This window comes from Hetaerina americana, unplaced genomic scaffold (assembly GCF_022747635.1).
Source record: "Hetaerina americana unplaced genomic scaffold, ioHetAmer1.1.p SCAF_129, whole genome shotgun sequence".
In the NCBI taxonomy this organism is placed as follows: Eukaryota; Metazoa; Arthropoda; class Insecta; order Odonata; family Calopterygidae; genus Hetaerina; species Hetaerina americana.
In genome coordinates this window covers 591235-618835 of record NW_027286392.1, presented here as the reverse complement: position 1 = coordinate 618835, position 27601 = coordinate 591235, and the positions used below count along the sequence as shown (strand labels likewise).

Genomic DNA, 27601 nt, shown 5'->3' with positions numbered 1-27601 from the left:
TCTGTAGTTATGGTTATGTGCTTTCTCATTCCAGACTACTCAACACAAGGGTTAAAGTAAAATATCGAAAACGAGAAATAAAAATTATGTACAAGAATACATTGAAATAGACCACTAAGTTTTATTATTGTTACGTAATGACTAACTATCATGGTCCTTAAGGAAATATTCCTAAATTGCATAGTAAAAATAGCCATTGTGATTCAACTAAAAATGATAATCAGTCCATGTCCGCTTAAGAACTGGATTTTCGCTGGAAACCTTAACTCAAATAAATATTTTGAAGCTATACCTATGTGTCTATCTTAGAAGACGGCCAAGAAAATGCTTTTCCTTCTTTAAATGTTTTTTCTCCCTGGTTCAATTCTGTTATGCTTCCTTTTTTTGGTTCCAAATCTCTGGATGCATAAACATCGTCTTTCACACGGCCCGACTTTAAGGGATGGAATTGTAACGACACAGAAGGGAAACAAAAAAAATCAATGCTTATCCAGGAATACACCTGCTCTCTTTCGCAGGCGCGTGAAGACGAAAGAGCGATGGGGAGAGATATGGGTGGGGAGATGTGTGGGGTGTGCGTGGGAGAGAAGAGGATAGGAGAGAGAATAAAGAAGGAAGGGGTGAATGTGTGCAGAGAGGAGGAAGGGAAGAGGAAAAATGAGAGGGAAGTTCGGACGGGAATAGGAATAATTTTTTTCTTTCGCTTTCTGATTGGCTCCCTTGGGTCTCTTCCACAGCGCAAGTGTCTACGTGATTTTATCAAATTTGCAGGCCTTTCACTTTGCCTTCCACTCACGACGTCCAGAAGGGATATCAAATGTATTTTTAAGTATATTCCACATGTAATTTCAAGCGCTTTTCTGCCTACAACTCATGGTTAATGCAGGCTGTTTCAGTGGCGCCCACTGAAATCATTTCCTAGTCATAGTTTAAACGTTTTTTGCTAAATATACGCTATAAAATGATGATACGCGTTTGCATTATGCATTTTCAGTTTGTTATTGTAAATATGCATGCAAAAAAATTATTTCCAGCTTCTAGCTGATTAATCATATTTTAAATTTGTAATTACTTTCCGCAGTACCGAGAACTATGTATTTAGTCAGTTTTTTAGTGGTATTCACAGTGCATATCCAAGTTATGGACTTTTCTGAAGGCATTCTTTACTCATCGTGGAGCAGCGGAAATTCATGTATTTTATGTTTTGAACAAACTTTCGACCAACTAAAATACCCATTAAAATTCAAAGAATTATTGTAATGAATATTAACGGTAAAAACGAGAAATTGTTGATTTTTATTCAGCTATGACTTCTTTGAAAATAGGTTATGCTCATATAACAAATGTTTTGACTGTCCATATTTAAATATCCAGGGATAAAATTTACAAAGATGTGTTTGTGTTATCAACTTTTTGCTTTTTCAATGCAAACGTCGTAATTTTCCCATAAAACTTTTCCGTTCTATTTTCTACCTTCTTTAAATATCTCTGGGTTTAGTTATTTTATACTGGTTCCATTTCTATTAGCTGGTTCCCCATGTCATCTACTAGGTATGATCAAAAAAAGACAGGACTGATTTTATAACTTGTTTAATTCCGACGTATATAATCGAACTAGTTGCCCTCAAAGTACATGCCTTGGTCGACGACACACCTTTGCCAACGTTCCAGCCCTCGAACCCTGCCTGGTAAACCGCCTTAAGGATCCTTCTCCAGGTGCGCTGTGCCATTAGTTTTAATGTCCGCAATAGAGTCAAATCGGCGCCCTTTCAAGGTTGATTTTAACTTTGGAAACAAAAAGAAGGTTTTAAGAAACTCTGGGTCGGCATTGGCTCAATCCAGGAGTTCCTGACATATGTCCTTACGTTTTTGTCTCTGTTCATCAGTCAGCACCCGCGGGACGAATTTTAAAGCGACGCGCGTCATGCCCAAAATGTCTGACAGGATCCAAAACTAATGTTCACTTCCTGGGATATTTCTACATGGCGATTTGCCCGCACCAAATTGTTCACGAAATTGAAATGGTTGGAGTCTGTCGGAGTGGAATGCCGTTCCATTCGCGAATCTTCATCTGTCGAGGTTCTGCTCGATTTAAAACGACTATACCACTCAAAACACTGTCTTCGACTCATAGCTTCATTAACAAAGGCTTGCTGAATCATTCCAAATGTCACTTTTGCCAAGTTTGCAACAAAATTTCACGCACACATGCTGTTCCTCTAGTTCCTTCATAGCTGCCGTTGCACGCGGCGACGAACAGGATAAGACACGTACCGCTGCTGCTGCGTAACGACTCGACGTAAACAAATGTAAAACCTCTCGTTTTAGTCGTCAGATGTGTCGCTAGATGGCACACTGTGTCTCATTTCGGTACGTTGAACGGTTTGCGCAGAATAAAATCAGTCCGGTCTTTTTTTGATCACACCGTGTAAATACATGGTTTTAATACCAAGGTAACTTCAAAATTTCTTGGTACGGCTTTGGGGCTCATCATGGGTCTGATGCTACTAGCTTGAAGCCAGCGATGTTTTTATTTGCTTGAAAATAAGGTGTTGGTAAAATAATTATAAGTGAAAGTAAAGTTTCTTGCATAGTGCGTAATTATCTCATAATCATAGTTAAAATTTGGGTTAAAAAAATAAAAAACCTTTGAGTTATTATGCTTCGGAATTTTATCACTTATTGGGGTATAAAGCTGAAGTGGCCACGCGCGGGGTAATCATTACTGTCAGTACAGATGTCATCTCAAAACAATGATAAGATGCTCCACTCGTTTCTGTGTGGGGATTTAAAGGGGATGTATTGTTTCACACACCTCTCCGTTTTCTCCTCATTACCCTACCTCCAACCCCATCGCTCTTCATTCGTTATCTCGGAGTGGAGAGAGGTAGAGGAATCGGAGGATAGCAAAATCACCCGCGAAACAGTTACCGGACTGCGGCAGACTGACTAGCATCGCCAATGTGCGTTTACAAAGCTTATAAGCAAGACCGTGATGCACAAATGGTTTCCGCATGGTGCGGGAATGCTAAGATTTTTTCGGTGCGAGTATCGTGTTTGCGTTGCCATGAAGTTTTTGCGAAACTCTAGAGCATCTTAAGTGAAAATGCGTTGAAATTAAAGGCGAGATGTAATGCAAGGTGGGGAACTGAGGCATTACGGGTTAAGGGTATCGGTTGGAATCGGAAGGTGTCGAATAGGGGTTCGGCATTTTCGTCCAACCGGATCTTTTTGGCAATATCATTACATTATTTTGGGATCTCCGTGAGGATTATTATTATTATTAGTACTCTACCAAATAAGGTAGGTTGGACGGGTACGCATACCAATCATCTCTACCTACAACTCTAATTATACCATACATAGCATAACACAACGTGACACCATATACTACACTTTCTGTTTGTCTTCAATCCATCAAAAATACCAATTCATTTCTCCCCCTATTTTGCATGCCCTATATTTTCCTTTCTCTCATGGTCTTCAACAGTACATTGTTAGTAAAATATAATTGCTTTCACTTTTGCTTCTTAATTTGGATTTATTCCAACGATCACCTCTCCTGCCATACCACGTGTTTATTCTTCCTAGTTTATTTTCCATTGCAACAACCTCATACACTACACTAAAATAATTCCTTCAACTCTGCATGCTAACTTTCTTCACTTTATCCAACATGGCTATTCTTTTCCTTCCCCTGCCTCGCTAGTCTAATACGAGTCTCGTATGCTCTCCCTTATGACAGTTTGCACCAGTCCATCACCACTCAAAATGCTTTGCATCCATCTTTCTTGCCTCCTTTAGATATATTTCAAATTTCCTACCTTACCACGCCCTTTAACTTATTTTGTTGTTTTCATTCCGCCCAATTTGTTTTTTCCATCCTTTTATTCAACCACATCCAAAAGTTTCCAGTCTACGTCCATCATCTTGCCTCAGCGACCAAGTCTCCGCGTCGTACTAAGTCACACTCCATGTAAATATTTTCATTAATTTCTGTTTTATACTATGCTCTCTAATTTGAACGTTTAATTTAGCCTCTTTAATTCTCGAACACTTAATAAAAGGTTCGTATAAAAAGTATCGGGAAAAGTTTCGAAAAAAATAGATTTATTTCCGAGCAATGGTTGTAACTCTTTGGCTGACTGGTTGCAAAAGCTTGAGAATCCGCAAACCTACGTGATATCTACCGATAGAAGTAGGGATATGCGAAATATATTTTCCTCATCCCCTCTCAAACATTCCAGAGATTTCGGCGTGCGAAATAAGGGCGCCATTTTCCCCTCTGCCTCACACTCTTGAAGGTGTAATTCCCGGCGAGGGGAATCCATTTTTAGGCAGCGTTGTCTCTGTGTTTCTACTCAGGCCCTTCATCTCCTGGGCACACATTCGACGCAGTCCCGACCTCCCTCGCCCCGCTCAAGTGTGACTGGCTCCTTCCGCCCCCGATCCCCGCGTTGAGTAGCTCACGCACCCCCCCCCCTCCACCGTCAGTTTAATTAGCTTCGCGTGCGGTTGGAGTGTGCTTTAAGTAGCGGCCGCAAGAGAGTCGTCATTTCGGCTGAATTCGCCAGTAAAAATATTAGTCGATGACGGCTGGAGTGACGGCTTAGAGTCCAGGAAACGCGAAATTGGAGACCCAGAGCATTTTGTTAGGAGAAGTGTAATCTTAAGGTCATTACTTTTATGCGTCATTCCCGTGGGGGCAGAATGAGAAAATTTATGACAGGTCAAAAATTTCTGGAAATTTAATGTTAGTGGCTCATGAAATTATTAATATTTCGCAAGTTATAACCGTATATTTCATTTTATCTAATTTATAACCAAAATTTCGTGGATATAAATTATTTTTATGTTAATATCATAGAAACATAGTTTCCCTTAGTAGACTCATTAAACTTACCCAAATGTTTTTAAGAAATCACAAAATCTATGAGGTAAAAATTTCTTCAGCTTATTAATTATAGAATTGTCCAACTATTTTCTTCCCACCTTTTCCTCTTCAATTTATTATTTTCCGTCATAGATGTTCTCTTCGCCAAATTACATGCATATCCGTTCATTTTTTTTTGAAAACGTCTTTTATTGCTTTGATATCCCCAGCCATATTTGCTCTTTCCACCTTAGAATTTGAATGTTGATCATTAATCATAGCTTTAATAAAGATGTACGTTATTTTTACCCAGGTAAATATTGCCAATAAATTTTAAATCAAAGCGTCTTAAATTTTCTGCTATAATAATGCATTTATTGCGACAATAATCAACTTTATTTAATAGCACATTAAATTAAATTACTCATCATGCTCACAGTTAGCCGTTATTGTTTGTAAATAGCAGCTAAAAATTTAATTCACGCATCTATAACAGTCCTAGGTATTTGGTTGTGAATATTTAGAATCCATGCATGATACACATAATGATTGGTCCATTTGTGTGATTGCTACTAGTTGCGAGATATTTGACTTAAAGCATAGGAATAATGCAATGTTTTCAGGAGTTTGGCCATCGAGGCTCATGAGATTGACATGAGGTGAATAGTAAAGTCGGAAAATAAGAATCGTTGAAGCGATAAACCAGATCGGTGAACAGGGACGAGGTAAAACTAAGAATATCGCAGTACAGGTATTCGTGTATGCCCTTGCAAATCTCCGTGAAAAAAGAAGCGCAAAGCTTCATCTGACGAATCTTGGTTTGTATGCACGCCGTGTGAATTGGAAGGGGTGAGTCATGGGCACGGCTCGCTCGACGGCGAGTACCTGCTTTGAATGTGTCGAAATTAGATACCAAGCGTGGGTGAACGTGCATGAAATATTCACGTGACATTTTGAGTGCGACGGCATAAGCCAGGGGGCAGCTCAGGCAGAAACCTGTAGAATATATTCTTGATGGAATCGTACCGATCCAAGTATGAACGTCTGCTTCGTAATAAATATATTTCATGCACGATTGTCGAGAAGCATATTAGGCATGGGTTTATAACTCCCTCCGCGAAACTGTGACTCAGTTTTCTCATTAAATATTCACGAATACCATTCAAGTAAGTGGGCACGCATTTTTATTGATAAAATTTCCTACTTATTCGTAGTTGAAGTACTTTTGATCAACCTTGGCTATTATACAAACTATATGTTTAACCAAAAATTTATTATGATGCTAGCGTAATGCTACCAAAGTGCACTCATGCAAAATGAATAAATTTTGAATTTTATATGCAATGAGAGACTTTGGTGCCACCTTTATTCCCTTATGAGAGGAGTCACTGAAATTCCTCAAATCATAATCTGCGACAGAAAAATGATATTACTATGGGTAAAATGATTTTTTCTCGAAGTAAAATGGTACAAACTCGTATTCTACTGTTAATGGACTTCATATTAATTCAAATTTTTAGTTGCATGTAATATCCATGAGAAATCATACCCTTTGGGGGATGTGCTGATCCTATATCAAGAAGTTCCACTGATAATATTCATTTCTGCTGGTAGAATAAAATAATGAAAATAAATTGAAAGTCAGTTCAAAGAAAATTGATATCAATACTGGGTACTTTATTTCTTTTCATATCTATATGTTAACACGTTATGTAATTTCTAAAGGCCACTTTCGAGGGGGCGTCGTATTGGGGGCTTCTTATCTACTTTTCCATAGTTTTATTAAGTAAAACCGCGCGATGACTAATCTATATGACTAGAATTATTAAAATTGATAATTTTGAAGCCTCGTTCTTTAGCTCCCCAGGACTTCAGAGACGTTTCAAGAAGAAACAACGTGTTATTTACCCGTTCTGGTTACATATACCTGAAATCGGAAACATGTATGCCTGAATAAACATAGAATTTGAGTATAAGTCGAAATTCAATAACCTTGCTAGCCAACAAATGAAAAGGAAAACGTGTGTGAATGTGTGTTAATGGAGTGAAGTGACTTCATTGCAAAATATACTGGGGAAAAATGGAACATTTGCGTAGCCTCTCGTTCGTTGAAGTTAGAGTGTAATGGCGAGCATTATTGACATTTTTTAGCATGAACCCCTATTTATTGAGCCAGTCTGTTAGATGCATCATTGATGAAGAAAGTAGCCTTTAATTTGATGCACAAGTGTTCAAAATTCTCCGTGTTAGATGAAATGGTGTGCGAGCGTGGATTGTGATCACACGATTAACGAAACGTGATTGCGAAAAAATATTCATGGGGGTCTTATGACGGGGTCACTCAAAACATACTAATAGTTTTCACGTGCATATGAGAATGACTAATTTATACTTGGTTCAAATGCGGTGAAGCAGAGAAAACTTGAAAAAAATTATAAGATAAACTTAGTTTTAAAAAAATTGCTCGAAGGGATACGGTGGTAATCACACTTAGGGAGAAAATAGTGTAAGTATAGACAATCTATTACGTAATTGAAAGCAGACTCTCCCATTTATAAACATATAGGAAAATCTTGCGATTCGAGCGATCATTTATATTTTTCCAAGGGAAAAAATACACGAATGATAAGTTTATGAAATCATAATTTTGCAAAGAATGAGTCACCATAAGAATAATTATTAGGGAATTTGTCCAGGAAATAATTTGTAAGTGTTTGTATGCATAAATGCATGATTCAGCAAGGAAACTTATATTATGAATAACTGATCGTAGCACTTTTCCACTTGGTAAAAATATTTTTATTTACGACCGGGTTTCGATGTATTACATCATCATCAGGTCACCTGATGATGATGTAATCAGTTCTTCATTACTACGATCAGTTCTTCATTATGTTCGACTTCCACCACATCACGCCTGAAGCTACTCAATTTATTGAAACTTATATTATTTGACACCTCTCATATTATGAACATAGTGAGCGATGGCAGTTAGTCAATGACCGCCTGTTATGCGCTAAATTTAATCTTGAACACGGTAGCGAGTTTAAAGGATTTAATCATACTTAACCTTTCACAAACTGAATATATACGTGCATAAACTCTCAATTAAAAGTAGCTCCCAACATATCAGCAATAAGGGAAATAGATCCACCGTCTCAGGTGTACATTCATTTTCTACAATGCATCCTAGCGGTGCCTTATCGGGCGCCATGAAGAGGAATCAGTTTGCAGAAAAGGTGAAGAAATACGATGCATTGGGAGAGGAAGTAATCCGTACCCCTTTACGTCAAGCGTCTTTTTGAAAATAGGTGCGACGGCAACTTCTGCCCAAAGGACTCTGTTAAGACGATCCTCCTAATTCTTCTAAAAAATCTTCTCCCGTATTTGGAGAAGGAATCGTAGGGTATATTATGTAACTAGATTGAGATTTCATATGCATCGCTAATAAAACGTTTATTTAAATCTATTAATTGTACTCCCGTCACTCTTCCCGCTCACCCCCCTTGTTTTACGAAATTCTTCAACCACATCATGGCAGGCCTTGGTCACTAAGGCGACCCTCTCTACTTCCCTTTACCATCAAAATATCACCTAAACTGCAGCCAGAGACTGGAATTTCCAAACCTTTCCTCTCAACCCCTTATCTGACCTACTCCCTTCAGAGCAGTACGCAACCCATCTTTTCTCTATAAGTGATGATCACCTGAAGACGTTTAAAAGTACGAAACCAAGGTCGCTTGGAATGAATTTAATGTGGAAATACCAAGCCACTGCTATTATTTCAATACGGCCCAGTTTGATCGATGGGCGTCCATTACCGCTTAAATAATGTGAATGATGCTACCCTAATGGGAGGAAAAATTACTCTCTCCAGCTGGCGGTAATGGCTGAATTGGCAACGCCGGAATGCTCCCTCGTCCTCCATCTCCGTTCCCCTAGCGTCTCGTGAAGAAGAGGGGCCCGCATGAGATGGTTGTAGTTCGGGGTTGAGAAGAGGAGAAGGAAGTGAGGTAATTTTTGAGGAGTGAAAAGGAGGGTATGCGAGGATGAGGATGAGTGAGTGGGTGGAGAGAGGGAAGGAGGGAGCGGGCGTAGGTAATTCATGAGTCCTGCGTTTTTGCCCGGCGAGACTTAAAAGGGGGATTATAGTAGATGGAGAGAAAGAGAGGGAGTTCAGGGATGGACGTTCGAGAGAAGGGGATGGGATAAATTAAATGGTGTGCGGTGATTGCGGACTCTTTTCTCTTCCCCCTCGAGTAATGGCTGAGCCATGGAAGAGGGGCTGCACATGGGAGCGCGGCTGAATGCGCGTTAAGATTAAAGGAAGCTCAGAGACCGGGGGGTAGTGGCGGGTCCATGTCAAACATCCACACAGCAGCAGATATTTGGGGTGTTTGTGTGCGGCAGAAGGGGGTAAAAGAGTGCCAAAATGTCAAGGGGGCATTTGAGTGAAGTGGAAAAGGAGAGGCGTGGTTCAGGGGACTTAGGCTTGGGCTGCTCAGAGTTGACGGCGACGTACAATGACTTAATCTTTTTGTTACGACTTATTCGTCCAGTGAGAACTTGAGGATGTATGTGAAAATTATGATAGTGACGTAATATGTATTCGCTAATTAGCAAATGAAAGTGGTATAGTCGTCAGGGGCACAGTTAGACGACGTAATATCAGAAACGAAAAGGACGAAGTCTTTTGTGACATTCATATCCGACATTCTATGTTTAGCTAGAATAATTTATTAATTTAAATTCAATATAGTATTTATGTAATTTATTTTGTAAATAGATAGTCTTCAGATAAGTATTTTGTCAAATAGTAATAAAATTTACGATCAGATATTGTAACTTTATCGTTGGGAGAAGATAAACACATCCTTATCCGAAATGTTTGTCCCAATCATTTGCATTCAATCAGATTGATTTTAGGATCTCCAACGTTTGGCCGGAATCATTTTAAACTAAACAAAATTCTTTGAAAATTATATATCGCCTTATGGAATTCGGCGACTACTCAGTTGGTTAATATGCTGTATTTGATGCTAAGAGTATAATAGGCACATTAAATGTATAGTTTTGAATAAAATGTCTATTTTATTGAATGTGTTCTTTAACTTATGGGAAATTAAACTTAAAACACATTGCAAGTACCGTTAAATATTCTAATTATATTTACATTTAGTATCATAAATAAAGCAATGCCTAATTTTTAATCGTGGGGAAGCTAATGCTAGTCTTTAGCTAGGGATTAAAATTCCTCAATTGAACTGAAGTCCATATTTTGTCTTCAAAAATGGAATAGAATTTTATTGGTAGGAATATAAGTATGCCAATTTAAAGCGTTAGTTATTAAGGTATTGCTCCTAAAATGGAGTGAGCAAGAAAAACAGTCAATGTCATCATTTGTTTACAACCATTTTCCTGTTTGAATCACGTCAAACCTGAATGGAAAATGACCTTTTGTTGATGTTCCAATGATTGTTGTTCTATAGGTGCCATCATTAAATGGTTGCACCGATTATACTCTTTTGTGAATTAGGGTACCAACATATCAAATGTAGCCAATCGCCAAAGAACGGGAGGATCACTTAAATCTGTGCTAATATATATATTTATTATATTGAAACGTTCCGCACATATTTATATGATAGTGTATTGTTTGAAATGGTTAACAAATAGCCGGATATATAAACCTGGTAAACATAACTATCCCTTGACAAATAACACAAAAATTTCAAATTTGCACCTCACTCACTGTAATTTATTGACATTTTATAAATTATGAAAACTGTGTCTGTAAAGCACAAGGTAATAAGTGATTGTTTTATTTTCTTGCTACTGCTTGAATATCTAACCTTCTACCTATTTGACTGCCACATCACACAACGTTTGTTTTTTAGGAGAAATAATCACCCATTTTCAAATAATGTAATAAAATCTTAATATAACCAGAATTCGGGAAACAGGACATTCGGGAAACAAACTTGAGATCATCGTGCGATAATTTTCCACTCTTCTAGATGACAAATTATGCGGTCGATAGAAATAGAAAATTCACTCCTCATTTCCTCCTCCAGTGGCGTGGCTAATTCACAAAACTTTCTTACTCGAATTACCTTTTGAAAAATATATTTTAGGGCTTATAAATATATTTTTTACTTTTCCTTCTGACTTAATTTTCATAATTGTGAGGGCCATCTAAGTTAAATACCGTTATCCTGTAACCAAAAAAGAGATTTTCCGCACGCACTTGTCAAACTGTCACCTCTGGCAGCGTTCATACATGATATCCCACCGAGAAATCAACGAAAAGAGAAAGAAAAATTAATAACATTAGAAAGATACGATATCCGAGTTTGCTAGTGACACAAGGGAATTATTATGGGCCCAAAACATAGTCACAAAAAGGGCCACTAGACAAAGTACGACTAATGGGCAAAAAAACTTATAATTTTTACGGGCACACATTATTGCATGATGTGGCAGGCATGGTATGTGTACATTATTTACCCATAAAGGTATATTGTTCTAATACCTTCCACCAAACCTAATACCTCAACCTCTTCTTGTGGCAGCTTGCGGGGTAGGTAGAGTGTAGTAGTAGATAATATCACAAAATATATATAAAAAATGTGCATAAAGCGCAGAGTACAAGAGTGTTTGTGCTTTACATCGTTCAAAACAAATTCGGAAAATCTGAAATGTGACTTCTAACCTCCTTTCTAGGTACCACATCCCGGCTGACGGGCGACCACGCATCGATGCCAGCAGACCGACAGTAGAGTGTTGCAGTGCATAGGTATTTCAGCCGCGAGGGATCCGGAGGCTCTCCGGTTTCTCCTCTCGCGACCGCGGGACTCCCGCGGGGTCTCGGGGGCGCGCACGGTCGTGCGATCGCCAACCCATCGAGTGAAAGGCTAGGGAGAATCGGGTGGGACGTGGTGGGGCCGGGTGTGTCGGACGAATTATTCGCGTGAAGTGCGCACGGTAGTGAGATGTCGCGGGTGTTGTCTTCGTGGTGCGTCGTCCCCTGCTCCCCGGGGGCCGCGAAGGAGTCCAGCCTGGCGGAGGGAGGCTGATTCTCGGGGGAATCGAGATGAGCGAGGGCGAAGGTCGCGGGGGCCGCCGGAGCGGGAGGAGGCCGGGGACCGCGACGGGAGCGGGGGGCTTGTCCGCCATGAGATGGCTCCCCGTGCGGCCCCTCCTCCTCTTCTTCCTGGTCCTTCTCCTCGCCGGCGGTGGCGTGAGACCGGAGAAGAACAAATTCTGTGAGTTCCATTTTCCTTCTCATTATCCCAAACTGGATGCCTTCGTTGGCCTTTTTTTCCGTTAGAAAGTCGTAGTTTTCCTCTCTGTAGGATCAATAATTCGATTAAATATTGGAAAAAATTCGCGACGTGGTTGTGACCTGTTATTGAATCGGTTTCTCTCATAGCCCGTTTATCTAGCAAGGGGGAATTTCCGCATTTCATATATTTATCAAATTCTGGTTTTCGTCACGATTTCAGCTATGATGACTCTACACAAAAATTTTTCGAAATTCCATTATGGATAAGTGTGTTAAGGAAACTTAAACTACAGTGAAGATTATTCAAAAAAATAATATTTACCATGCGTAATAGCCATTCAATTAGATGGCCATTTTTGCTTATCAGACTAATAATATTTTAGTTCAATGGATTAATTATTATTAACCTATTTCGGTCCTCACAATTTATAAACAATGAGTAGGTAGAATTAGAAAGATAATTAAAATTTTTTTGTTCTTAGGCTAGAAGAAAAATCTCAAATAGTAAAGACAGTCTACACCCATTGCTATTTTAAATAGGTAAACTTTTGTGGAAAAAAATGTTTTTAATCGTTTTGTCCTCTTCATTTGGAGGATCAAATATCAATCAGAAGAATTAGCTTGCATAGTGACAATAAATACTTATGGAAATTTCAAGTAGAAAATCAGAAACACTCCGAATGAAATTACAAACGTTTTGATTATGATACTCATTACAAATTTGCCGTAACGTTTCTTTCTTCTATTGAATTCAAAGAGTATATGTTGAACATTTACCCAGCATATGCCTGGACTTATTCTCAGTCCGTAACTTTGCTGAATGGGCTTGGTATTGCAACAATTTCAGAGTGTAAAAATCATTCGCCATGACTGGCGAATGATTTTTACACTCTGAAATTGTTGCATTGAAATGCACATTAGCGGATGACTCCGTTAAAAGATACTGTTTCGGCATCTCCCGCAGTTTCTTTGGAATTTGGGCTTGGTATTGCTTGCCACAACTTCTTTCTGTACCCTAATGCATCATTTTAGTATTACTTAGGCCTATGCAGTAACCAAAAATGTTTTTACCTTTTATTTTTGATCCGTTGCCCATATATTTTTAATTTTCTCCAGATTCCATAGGCTCTCTAAAACATTGTAATCAATGTTATTTACCTCTAAAACATTAAGTTCTCTCGGTATCGAAATTTTATATCTCTGGGTACAGTTTTATACAAATTTTAGTGAAAAATGTTTAATAGGCCATTTAAGATACGTATAGGGTTAAATGGAAGATGGGACCTTATGATCTCAATTTTACCCGAATAAAACGTTTATCCATCTATTTATGGGTACTATAAAAAGCTATCCTCAGTGCTCACGTTATTATGTATTTTGGTTTACCCAATTTTAGTATTGAATTTTGAAAAACAAATATTCTTACATTGTTTCATTCTAGTATCATCTCATTAAAATAAGATAGAAAGTTTTGTAGCTTCACTTAAGTACAAATTAACTTTCCTAATGGGCGTCGGGATTGATATTTATTTCACGAATATTACGGAAATCGATTTGTTAGCGGACTAAATAAGTCATGTGGACCGGAGATTGGATCTCGCACCCTTGCTGAAGGACGACAGGGAATGAGGCAGATGGGGTAGCGGAAAACGAAAAAAATCGCCGAATAAAACTTTCGAACGAAAATAAGCGACGACGCTATGTCGCTATATTTTTACGTATTTGAAGGATTCCGTTTTTAATCTTCGAATGGAGAGTTCATTTGGCCCGCTTAATGCTCCTCGAACCGTGGATCAAAACGAGCGTTGAGGGTGGAAGAGGACGGCGAGTGGGTCGGTTGATCGAGAGGAGGGGGCAATGGGGAAGGAAAGGGTGGCGGTAGAAGAGTCGGAGGATGATGTCTGTGTGTAGTATATCCGCCTTTTTAGACTGTGGCAAAGGGACGACCGCGCCAGAACCCTAATGCCACCGGTGAAAGGGATTTCTGCGAGTGAACGAGGGGGAGGGAGTGGGATGGAGGGAAGGATGAAGGGAGATTGATCGATGGGTGGGAGATGGTTGTAGTACGACACGTGGGTGGAGGAATACTTGGGTCGTGAGGGGGAGTGGGACAGTAGTGGTAAGGCTTCACAGGCGGAATTTCGACGTCGAATCCTTCATCTCTTTCTACAGCATCATATCGTCTCCTACATCTATCGTCCTTTCTATTCTTCTCCTCCCCCTTTCTTTAAACGAATGCAGGTGCTTCCTTATCTTTCAAACCTCATTACTTTCTACTGTTTCTATCTCTTAGAGGAGCTCTTTCATTCTCTCTAGTCGAGGGAATCTCATACTCCGCCACTCCAGCGTCACACTTGTCATAGGTAATTTACATCTCCTCTTTCACCATTTACCTTCTTTCCTCCTCCTCTCTGAGACCTATCTCTTTATACCTTTCATCCACGATTAAAACCGCCGAACTCCGTCTAAGTCACAATCCTACTTCCATATCATACTTGGGGCAGTGAAAATTGAATTGGCAATAGAATTAGTGGCTTTGGTGGAAGACACCGTAATACTTTATTAGGATCATTCAGAAACGGAGGTAAGGTGAGAAAGCCGGAAAACATTTGGAGGAGGAAGGATATAAGGAAATAGGCGTTGGCATGAGCTTGTTGACAATGCCAGTCAGTTCGTTGGTTATTATCTTAACAAACGGTCGGTATACTGAGCATTGAACTGATCTTAAAGGACACTCAAGGCAACGGAGCAAAAATTGATTACCAGGCTAATAATCGGGATTGACTCAAAGCTTGAGATGATTGCATCCAAGGGTCACCCCGCCAAACGCCAAACCACCGGAAGAAATGGGAGAGAGCTGGAAGAGAAACAGATGCCCGTTCTGTTTTCCTAACGGTCGTTACGTGGTACTCGTCTGGAGTAAGCCGAAAAGAGAAATGGGGTTAAAGGACCTCTCGTGTTTTTGATTTTATTATTCATGTAGCTTTTTAGTTGACATTTCTCTACTATGCCATTTTAGTTGACAATAGATATTGTTTAAGAGTAACTTTTGTCTAAACGCCATTAAATGCCTTCGTTTTAGCTTACATATTTTTAGACTGCTTTATCAAAAGTTTTTCCACTATAATTATGACTTTTGTTGCCAAATTCTGCCTTAGGTCAGAAGCTTACAGATCAGAAGTTTATGAGATCAATGAACTACTGCATAAACTTTTATATGTAATATACATGAATGCACTTTTTTTCCCAAGATTTCCCATTGCAATGCTTAGCGTTTCACTGAAATAATCCCTAAGTACTTCGCAAATGCGTTTTCTGTTTTTTAATTTCTAAGTGAGCATTTGTATACGCTATTTATGGAACAGTTTTTAATTGATAATGATTAAAGAGCAGAATGTTTTAGAAGATATTAAAACAGGATATTCAGTGATTAAGGTTTTTAGTCGTATTTTTTGCATTCGTAATTAATTACGCAAATGACCATAGCTACACGAGTTCTGGGTGGAAGAGGAGGCGGAATAGAACCTTAACGGGCTCTCTCTCTCTCGTAGCGGAAATGATTGTGCCGACTTATAATAGTCCAGGAAATACCTTTCTTCTCGCCTCTGACCTCCTGTTCCGTTTTCCGTACACTTATTTTCTCCCTCCTACGAAATTCACCTTCAACCTTACCCAGAGGACGCTTAATCTCTCTCGTTCTCTCTATCTTCTGCACATTCGTGTCATATTTCCCTTACAATCCCCTCGCCTTCCATTATGTAATTTTGTTTCTAAACCCTTCTACTCCCGCCACCTTCTCCCGATGCCCCCTCGCTGTCCGGCAGGCACCCAACTACCCGCCCTACTCTTGTTCTTATCCGTCCAAATACTACTCGCGTGTCCATTCCTTATTTCATGCCCTCTTCTGTCAGCTTTGCCTTTGGTCTCGGTCGCCACTCGGTTCTCTATTTTCCCATTGCCTCAACCTTACTTACTTTCACGCCTCTGGAACATTCCTCGCTATCCAATCACGCGCGCACGCTTTAGATTGCTCCCTTTCCTTTTTTATCGAGTTCTTGCGTACTATTTTTTTACTCCTTTTTTTCTTATTCCGCTTATCTCTGGAGACATGCTGGGTCTATCTTCCATCTTCTTTATCTCTCCCTTCGCTTTCTCCCTCACACCTTTCCCCACTTCCTCTCTCCATCTTTACCTCCTCGCGAACAAAATGCCTTTTTTTCCATCCTCCTCCTCCGAATTATTCGCCATAATGTTTTCCATGTTTTTCTTTTCTTCGAGTTGTGACGATGAAATTACTTTCCATGCCTGCTGCCGCTTGTGGGAACTCTTCTGAGGGAACCATCTGCATTGGAAAGATAAAGGTCATTGGGCTGGAGAGTGGCAGATATGTTTATTTTTTTTAAAGGAGCAGATGAGAATTTGTGCGGGCATCAGAATGGCTTTGGGAAAATGTTTTTCCAGTTGAATAGGTCCTGAGGCAAGCAAGCATTTCACCGTTTGGTCGGAGCTCATTTTCGTCCAATTAGTTTCCTTGTAACCGCCTCTTTGTTTTCTTTTGCTTATTATACAGAACTTATTTTAATTTTGCCGCGATCACCTAAAATATTATTTTTTCCGAAAATGCATTGAGTGAAGTTAAAGAGTGTCTTGATTGAAGCATTTGATTGAAGAAATTTATTTCTTGCTCAATATCGTCTCAAGTCAAGCGAATCCCCAATTAATCAAATATTTTGACCAATTAAATTCTATAAAAACGCATCACGAAAGGTTGTTTTACTGATTTACAGTCCACATTCCGGATTCTATGTCTTCTTAAGCTTACCTTGCTCACGTAAGGTTTTTTTTTTAGCTATTTGATGCTGTGCCGTTTTCATTCATTGGTAAAATATGAGTTAACCAAATTTCATGCTTGCTGAATGGTTGTTGAACATTTAGTGCAATTTCAATATTGTGCCTTCATCCGTCTTCTTTCACAGAAAATCGGGAGGTAGAAACACGGTGTTGAAATTCCAGAGTCAGGCAAAGAGTATATCACGCTCCTTTTCAGGAAAAAGCACTAAAAAATCCATGATGAAAATTTAAGTTGTGTAGGCGCATACTTATTCAGTTTCCTTTTGAGGCTTTCATTTATTGAGGTTTGAGTATTTCATATGCTGTTAATTATAAAATGCGTATAATTCAAATATCTATATCAGAGGCCACTTCATTCGTGATATAAGTAGATAATGTTCACTCACCTTCAACAATTGAATATTAGAATCTTGTCATTGCAGTAATATTACAATGACGCTCTCGCTCTTTTCACTCATGAGAGAGAGAGAGAGGCCTAATGGTACATTAATGGTTTATTGGAATTGCATGGGTGACCCCCAAATTTGAGTCTCGGGAGTAGTACGATTTTGGACTACTGTCCTCATCCCGGCATATGTGCTGTATATAGTGTACGGCACATATACAGGGACGAAAGTGACATATCCTTCCATCGGTTGAGAAAGTGTATGGTGAAATTCTTGCCTCATTTTGTTATGAGTTGGAAATGATGTATCCAAAGTTTTTCCACCATTTCCCCCATTCCCCATAAACCTGATTAACCAGCTCTTCCTAGTTACTCAATGAGTCAGTTGACACCTCTAACGACATACACGTGTAGACTATTACTTATAATTAACATTTTTAATTTAATTATGGATTCCTTATGATTATTTCCCCTACCATGAAGTAAATGAGCTGATGAGATTTATTTTACTAAAAGTGATTCACCCAAGTTTCATTTTTGTGAACGCGATCCATTTAAATTCTTCGCTTTAGGTAGAAACCTTCCACATTTTTGTATGGAAATATGAATTAGCGAGGTTGCTGTAATATTATCAACACTGAACTTTTCTGAAGTTATTAGGAATATACTTATATAATCGTATCTCTCATGAAAAATTCTGCCGTTTTTATTTCCAAAATTCCAATAGTAACCGCTTGACAATAATTATTGCAGCAGGATTTCACAATTAAAATGTTGACATAAAAAGTGCGTTTTCATTCTTTTACAGTAATTTGTACCATATTTTGTGTCAATTTAAGAGATGGCGAGCAAATAAGCGATGGCGGCAAGCGATGAGCAAGAAATGGTGAAAGTGTTCGAAATTCACATTTATGTGCCGATGGATAATGAAGAAAGAATTCGTAGTTTTTTTGGTTTAAACAGTATTGGCATGGTTGTTGTTTTATCTACTGCTCCGATTTTGATGTGAAGCTGAATATCAGGTCAGAACGTAGCTCAAAGCAACATCCGCGAATTTCTCTCCCGCAGAGGAAAATGAGCTGTAGTCGGCCGACTTCGATCAGTCCGTCGGACCTCTGTCCTACCCCGTCGTTACGTTGTTTGACGATTGATCCCGTGATCAAATAACACATTTATCTTAATGGCCGGTGTCCTGCCTTACTCCCCTTCGGCGGTTTGTCGGGTAATTTTTAGTCGTGGACGTGACTCTCCTCAAGGAAATAAGAAAGACAGAAAATCAGGAGGAGGGAGATGAACTAAAAGAATTGAGGAGGAAGGAAGGATCGCTTCATCCATTTATCCATTCATTGCATTTCCATGATCCCTTTATTTAGATTCTTTCGTTTGCGACCGCACGAGAGCGATAATGTGCAGGTGGGCCCGCCATGCCGCACACAAAAGGATTTCCCTCCTCCTCGGATCCCTTCCGCCGTCTTTGCAATCCCGCGCGGGCGAGGGAGAACAGAGGCGGAGGGGAATCGGAGGGAGGCTTGCGGGGCACTGAAAGGGAAGAGGTTGGGAAGGAGGACGCTCATGTTTCCCCAGACGACGTCTCTTGCTCCCGTTTAGACCCACAACCTCTCCCTCTCCGTCCCTAATCAAGTTCCCGACTCCCTCCCTCTCCTCGAGCACCCTTCGCAACGTCCCTTTTCCCGTCTTCCCATCCCCCGCACCACCCACGCCTCTCATACCCTCTTCCTCTTCTCTCGTTTCGTGGAGCCTCAAGGAGAGGCACATTTGGAGACCATGGAGATAGGGGAAGGGGTTATTCTCTTCCCTCCCGAATATTCCTGCCGCTCCCTTAGGGATGGGTAATCTTCATTCCGGAGCTTCGCTTTTCGATTCTGCCCGTGTATCAAAGGGAAGAACATGATTCCACTTAGCAATTGTGCATCGGAAAATTAGTGCAAACGTTCCTTGTTTATTAACATTAGCTTTTAAGAGATAAAGCCTTTTTTTCAATTAATCTATTGATTTAATGATCAAAGTACATTTGAATGGCTCATTGTTTAAAATAGTGACGAGACAGGTTCATGCAGGAGTTGATAATTTGTGATGATGCATAAGGATTAGATTACTTAACTTTATCTCTTAGAAGAGTTCAACACCTTAGATACAGATAATTTAATATATTACCTACTTGAGCTCGCACTCTTAAAACCATCCGGCGATTGCTCTTGAAACAGATTAATTGGAACTACCTGGATTTGCAAGTTTTCAGAAAACGTTATTCTAACAATTTTTTCCAGAGCTTACGGCATTGATTTTGTTAACTGTTGCAAATCGTAATTATAATTCGCTTTGCAATACCTTTCGCATTAGCAATCCCATTTGGGGTCTAATATATTTTGAAGAATATTATATTATAAATACTACACATGAGGGAATCATTCCAAGTCATTTTAATACATGTGAAGAACATTAAAAGTAACTCTACACAAAGCTGAAACGTATTCATTGGTCAACAATCCAAATTTGTGTTTGTATGACGATACATTTGAAAGTATAAAGCCTCCAGCTGACTCAAATGATCACGGTGGCTTTAGGTGTTGAAACAGCCTTAGCTGTGTTTATAAGGGCTTATTTGACGTAATAGTAACAAGGGTTACCTTTTAAATTAGTACCTGCATAGGTACTAATTTTCTTATAAAGCCTTAGTAATATGTTTTTCACAAAGGATATTTATTTTTCATGATAACCTTCCTCTAACCTTTAGTTTCCAATAAAGCAACATCTTGAGACCTATTTAACGAAAAATTGAAATTCAAAGTAAATGCCTCAAATAATGATTGATTTCAATAAAATTCAATCTATATGACTTTAGTCACAATCTTACCTCCTTTATCAATTTCACAAGTCGATAGCGCTGAAACTGGACCATTTTTTCGCTTTGTCGTAGCTTAAAAAAAAGATGACTTTATTGTGTGGCTTTACGCATTCGCATCAATAGCTCGATGTTCCATTAGAGTCAACATCGACGCCTCGCAAATTCAAATTGTCCCCAGCTGCTGTCCAACTCAGCCCTCTCTCGAATTATCCCCATTTCCGTGTCCCACAGGCGGCAGCATGGGGAGGAGGACGATTTCGTACGGGCAAACTTGGTGCTCACATCCTTTGATCCCCACCTGTCTTCTTCCCTTTCTCTTCCTCCCTCTCTGGACCTTTATAACCGAGCGGCATGGAACCGCTGGGAAGAGAGAGTTGGTGCGAAGGAGCAAGTAGGGAATGGCTTGGAGAGTGGAGCACAGGGAGATGGAGAGGGAGAGGGAAAAGGTGGAACTTCATCGGCGTGAGTGAGAGTTTTGCTCCTGTGATTCTGTGCCGACTCCTCAATTGCTGTGCATAGCTCAGAATAGAGACGGCTCCGGGAGGAGGTGATGGAAGAAGAGGTTGGGCAGTGATTTATGATCAAGGGCCAATAGATTGAAATTGAAATAAGTCTCGAAGTACTCATTTTGCTGAAAACACGCAGAATTTTGAATGGCGTACCTTGGTAACTTAGGAAAGGACTCTCTCCTTTGATCAAGCAACTCAAAAGTAGAAGGGAAATAAAAGTAAGGTCTATTTATGAATATTCCAGTTGGGTGGATTTGAGTTTTTTTGTGGCGTGAATGGCAGTAGAAATGTTACTATCTCAAGTGCGATAGTCTAAAATATTGAGGAATCATTCCAGTCTTCAGCGAAGCGGAAAGACTGGTCGGAAATTGAAATACCAGGGTTGCAGTTACAGCTCGGGCGCGAATGATGATGCTTTTATCGCATTGCTGTCCATTCGGATGTGAAGCTAAAACAAGAGCCACGTCCTCGAAACCAGTGAAGCAAGTGCACAAACTCAAAGAAGCAAGAATCTCTCTTATCTCGGTTGACACAGGAACACGTGAAGAATAAACCTCAATTATTACACAATGAGTGGGGTGTGCCTTAGGGGAATGGAGAGAGAGGATGTTGAGGAAAAGAGCTGAAAGCGGCCTGGCGCAGTGGGTTAGTTGGACGGGGTCGGATTTTGTGGAGTCGGCGGCGACTGGGAAGATTGGGCGTGGAAGAAGGGATTTGGAGAGGGCGGTGGACTCAAAGTAGGGGAACTCCAAACGTCGTCATGCCGAGGGGGATGAGGAGGACCCGAGTTATTGTGAGGTTTTGGATGGGCGGTCGGAATCAGGGCGGCGGGCGGTGTGGTGGGAGGAGAGAGGATTTGAGGGGATGAACTAAGTTTCAGTATCATTTGCATGCGATTAGGGAAATGTGATTCAATTTGCCGTCTTCCTTCTACCTTCGATCGTATTGGCGGTACTTCAGGTAAAGGGTCGAGGGCCGTGTGTTCCACTTTTGAGCCCCTCAAGAACTCTCTCTCTTATTCCCTCTATCTAGTCCCGTCTTCACAACAAGGGCTACCCGCTCCCATTACAATCCCCAACCTTTCCTTCTATACTCGCACCCCTCCTCCACCCGATTTCATCCCTGCCCCAGTCTCTCAGTGCCTTCGCTTCCTGCACCGACTCCTTTGACGGGATTCTTCTTCCCTATACATCCCTTTCCCCCTCTTCCGTTTCTCGTTTCACTTCCGTCGGCCCCGCCATCTCGGCCCCTCTTCCTCTCCCAACCTCTTTCCAACCATCCTCGCCTTTTTCTTTCATCGGCCCCGAGTTGGGAAACACTTCGCACCAAACATCCTCCGAGACAACAAGTGGTTCTCTTCCCTTTGATTCGATTCCCTTCCCGGATTGATTATCGATTCGACTACAGAGTTGTTTTTCGCCACCCTTAATTGAAGCTGGTCATGCAGTCTATGCAACCAGAGTGAGGTGGTAGTGGTCTTGGATGTGTGTCATTACAGCCAACGCCGTTACCTTCCACCGTCTCCGTGTAGTCGTTTCCTCTCGCTCCGCCCCCTTTTCATCTTCTTTAGATTTGGTTTTTTTCTCCCATCGTTCAGGGTTCCCTCCTTTGTCTCTCTAAGTTGAGTTTCACGGCAGTGGATGAGGTTCTCAGTGGTTTGCGTGTTCCAGTCGCGTGCGATTTTTACGGTGGATTGGATTATCACGACTCACTTAGAAGGTAATTTGCGGAATAATTAAGAAAAAAAACTTTGCCTCCCACAACTAGACTCGTGCTACTCCGTTGATGAATTTTTGGAACCGAGCAACTCGTGGTTAAGATTTCCGAGAGTCATGCAAAAATTTTCTTATTTACTTTTGTATTTTTTCGCCGTACCATTAGTAAAGACTGTATCTTATGATGTACAGATGTATTAAGTTGTCTAAAAAAATAAAACAAATTAACCTGAGAAATATAATGATTGATATAGCTATTAAAGGTATTTTTGGGTTTTAAAGCCAAGTTACTTCTAGAAATATTTTATTTTACTAGATAAAAATATTACAACTGATAATTAACTGAAGGTTTTATCGAGAGTTTAAGTAAAAATGAATTCAAAAATGGTAATTCATGATTAAAATATTTAATTACATGTCTATATCACCACTAGTATTGACGCCTTTCCTGGGTTACTGCATGCACGTGATCTATATTTGGTTTTTAAGATGGTATCGTTAGTCTACATGTACATTGTACCTCGCGAGCCGACGAAAGGACTTGAGGCTTAATGATGAAGATCTAATGAGATCATAAAATATATAACTCATCTGATGGCGTGGTTTGACATACAATTAATGAATGCAAGGAGAGAATCTTGCTGTTGCAACAATGGCAACGTGCTCGTCTGGCTACCTAAAGAGCGCAGATTAAGATTCCGTCTCATACATGGAATTTTTGCTTGCTACGTAGTTTATACTTGCTGTATTACCTTAGCTATTGAACCTCACAAAAACTCAAATCTACTATTTTTGCCATTATGAGAATCATGAACTACCTTTTATATTATGATTCATATTGGTATAATTACAGCATCCGTGAAATTAACCATGCCCTATATGTAGATTTTGATTTAAATTCATTTCTCACCGTAATATTAATTACTTGCAACTGAGGAAAATAATTTTAACTTTCAGGCATTTTAGCAACCTGCAGAATTAAATGAAGTGCTAAAGGTAATCGGAAATATGAACATTTTTACTGGAGTTGTATAACTTCACGCGCTCATTTGAAAGCGATTTCCATCCATAATTACGTAGTTATTGTTTGACGCCTGAAGTCTATGATGGATAACACTCTTTCCTGAAATTCATAAGGGTAAAACAGTCGACAATTGGAAATCATTTCTGGTGAGGTTTGATTGAAATGCCCTTTGACCTCGAAATTTATTGAGATGCTTTTTGAGCTTGATTATTATTGGTAGGTCTCAATCATTTTATACCACCGTCAGGTTGCGTGATAGGGGGCGATGCCACGACAAGAATAGAGTATTCACAATACTCATAATGGTAAAGCTATCATCTAGTGTATAAGTTAGTTTCAAGACTTCCGTGGCATGTACATTGTGAAGACTGCATCTCTCCCGTTTTACGGGTTAGTAGAGAAGTTTTAAACTCAAAAGATGAATGTAGGCAAAAATATTACTTTATTGTTGCAGTCCTTTTTATTTAATACTCCCCCATAATAAATGAAATACTATGTGTTTTAATAGTAAAAGATTAGCCAGAAACAAAAATGTATTCCAAGCAGGGTGATTCACTTCAATTATTATTGTTTTGGTAAAGAAAACATATGCTATTCTCTATATTTGAACGTGACAAGTGAGATCGATCCCACCTACCTCTCTGGTTTTGTACGTGTATATTTCAAAGGTATGCAAAATACCATTGAATGTTGGACTTTTAAAAATGTGTTCACCATGTTCAAATTTATATAAGATATTTGACTCAATGAATGCCCTCCGGTCTTGGAAGGTTCTACATCTAATTTTTAACGATTTTGTCAAACCATCTTGTTCGCAAAAACATGTTTTACATATATCCCGGCCTCGATCCGTCCAACTCAAAAATCAAGCCTCAATGGAAATGATGCAATATGACAACCGCACATTTTTAATGAGACCGCAAAAGTGAAAGATAACAAATGCCCTTTTACCTTCTCATCACCTTTTCCTAAAACACTCTTGATAAATCCTAATTTTCCGTTAAATTACCCTCATATCATTTGTGTATAACTGGCTCCAAGTGGGGACTAGAGTACGGATTACACCTGAGAATCCATTCGTTGGATTTTCCACTCAGTGCGCTCTCCCTCTGAAGCTTTCTCTCCCTCACTGCCTCTGATTTCCGTTTTCACACCATTCTCGTGGCTACGTGCGTGGCCGCGAAGAATTCAAACCGACCGGAGAGAGAGAAATCGACGAAAGGGTGAGAGGAAGAGGGGGTGTTAAACGACGGAAAGGTTCAGGATTTTGCTCGCAAGGAGGATGCGGAGGACGAGGGAGAGGGACTGGCCAAACAAGCTAGTTTACGGGCAAGGTCGGGCGAGGGACGGTGGCCAAGCGGTGGGCCGAGAATGGCCCGTCAGGAGAACGATTTCGGGGTAATCTAACGCGGGATCGCGTCGATGCGGGGTCTGCTACGGTGTGTGGTAAGAGTGGGCGTCGTGGTGCATGTAGGCAGTATTTCCGGCAGACATCGTCTCGCCGCCGACCGCAATCACCCGTAGTGAACGGGGGAGCCTCCTGCTCCACTCGCTACTCTTCAGTTGCGCCGTCGCCGATGTTTGTCTTATTTTTTTTCAATGCCATTCTGTTCGACCCGTGTCGTCCATGGAAATGCCCTATCTACAAAAACCCTCATCAATCCAATCAAATATTTACCAATCCTCAGTTTGTTATCTTTTTTCACCGACTGATTGATTTATATCTTTAATTCAAATGGTAAATAAACGTATTATAGAATGCCTCTCGCTTACTAAAAAAGGAAGAAAAAAGTAATATGGGTTGTTTAAATAATCGCTGGCAAGCATATACGAAAGTACGCACTTGCCAGCGATTTACGAAGGAAAAATGTCAATTACGATCGACACCGTAGATATTCAATAGACTCATAGGTATTTAGGAACATATTTGATTAAACATCTAGGAAATGAATATGGAATCAAATCAAACAGTTTGGAAAGGAAAGGGAACTTGATGTTCATCATTTTCATTATTTCAATATTATTTTATAGTATTATTTCACAAGGCTAAACAATTGTAAGGAACTTAACTTTCAAGCTAAGTGGAATGGAGTGTACATTGTAACGTGAATTTACATATGCAGTGTTGCTAAAACCTAGAGGAAACCCTGGAATGTAGCGAGGAAGTTTGAAAAATTATGCAGTGCACACGTCGAGGTTGGGAAGCTTCTCGAATTCTTAGCTTCGCCTACTTAGTGTGAATAGGTTCTATTCAATACGAGCAAACAAGGGTCACTTCCTCTCTCATGGTCGCCAAATTTCCTAAACGTAATCTGTCATATGTTTTTGTAAATTGCAACAAATTTGATTTTTATAATTTCCTGACGGTCTTCAGTTTAACAGATGTTGGTAGATGTCCTCGTCTTTCATAAAGAAATCTATTTTTCCGTAAATATATAATACCAATTTGTTATTTGGCGTCACGGAGAAAGGGTGTGGGAATTTGGTTAATTAATGTGAAATTCGAGGTTTTTTTCTAGATGAATTTTTATGCAAACCCAGTTGTTTAAGTGGTCAATAGTTAAGATTTGGGTGACTACGTTTCACGGTGCAGATACTCCCGAGTCGTTCACGATTAAAACGTCAATTGAAGACATGTCCTAGTTATTTTCACCAAGTGCTCGTGTAGTGTGCTAAGCTAATATTGAATCTAAAACTATGGGTAAATGAATTATCTGGAAGAATGATGTAGGTAATATATTGTAACCGTCACATATTATCCCTAAATTTTTTATGGGGTTTGAGGATCTATGAGGTGATTGTTGATATAGGAAGGATTACCCAACGCTGCGGAAATAAAACAGTTATGCCATTTGCCACTGATATTTTATTTATGAATATGTTTACATGATCTAAACAATATACAGGATCCTGTAATGGTGATACATGTATTTGAAGGGTCCCTGCTCTCAAAAACCTTATCCCCCACGGCTACTTGTATTTCTCGAGTGCGTCGCTCTCGTTTATGTCGTTTGAACTCCTGGTCTGACTCACGCCAAGAGAAGCAGAGCTCAAGAGAACTACTTCTTGCCCGTATTATATGTTCCCCCTGATCGGACCACCTGGTACCCCCAATGGGCTCCCCCGGGCAAACAAGCGAAGGTTGCCAAGCGACAGACGTCACAATACGCTCGTAGATTCAATTTATCATTTAGTTGTTTATTTCGTAGTACCCTAGTACTTACAATTGTGTACACCTATGGGTGTATTTACTCGATGATACCATCTGATTTGCATGAAATTCCCACGGAGTGAAACATCCAAACAGCAAACTAATCTATCCATATTTGTATTTAGTTTTTCTTACAGAATCGTCGTATCTACTGGACGTCCTGTTTTTGGTTTTGCAGCTTTATGTTTTTAAACGGTAGTCGCATGATCTATTCAATTGATTTGCCCCCTAGGCATTTTCCCGCCTTCTCTCTTCTGCCAGCCCTTGTGAGGTATTATAGTCAATCCCTCCAAGCAAGCCGGCTCCCCATACATACTCACCCTTCCCGCTTTCCCTTTGTTTATCATCCGATGGAGGGACGGGAGTCTCTGGGAACGGGCATATTCGCGCCAGAAGCACTTTCAAGCGACCCGTTTGTGAGCCTATCCCTTTACTTTGGTAAACAGTTTCGGGTGACTCGGTTTGCTCTCGAGTAAACTCGTCTCGCCTTTTTTCCCATGTTTATGAAAAGCCTCGGATTCGATCTCAGGTCGAATCGGGGAGAAAAACAGGTCGATCATATTTTCGTTTCCTCATCCACGACAGGCGACTCTTCGAAACGTTTAGGGCGTTCATAATTTTATTGCTTTTATTCAAAGAGTATAATTCAAACTAAATGCATAACCAATGAGTTCGAATAATTTACATGGCACAGAGAATTTGACTCATTTTTGGGAGCATTTGGATTTCGAAATTTTTTAGAAAATTTTTCAAAAACATTTTTCCTCTTTCCTCTTCTTCATTCCCTCTCCAGCTTTCATTCCTCATCTCCTAAACGCTTGGAGCTCACTATGATGTTTCCGAGTCATCTCAATAAAAAGATACGCTCTAATTCAACCATTG

General features: G+C 39.9%; 1 protein-coding gene across 1 annotated transcript in view; it reads left to right on the top strand.

Annotated features, from left to right (window-relative positions):
• Nucleotides 1-27601, top strand: part of loaf (lost and found) — a 576301-nt gene that overhangs the window by 35371 nt on the left and 513329 nt on the right. Inside the window, exon 2 of the mRNA XM_071583128.1 lies at nt 11597-12138. Coding sequence (XP_071439229.1) covers nt 11967-12138 — 172 coding nt within the window. The 5' untranslated portion in view covers nt 11597-11966. The remainder of the gene's footprint in view (nt 1-11596; nt 12139-27601) is intronic.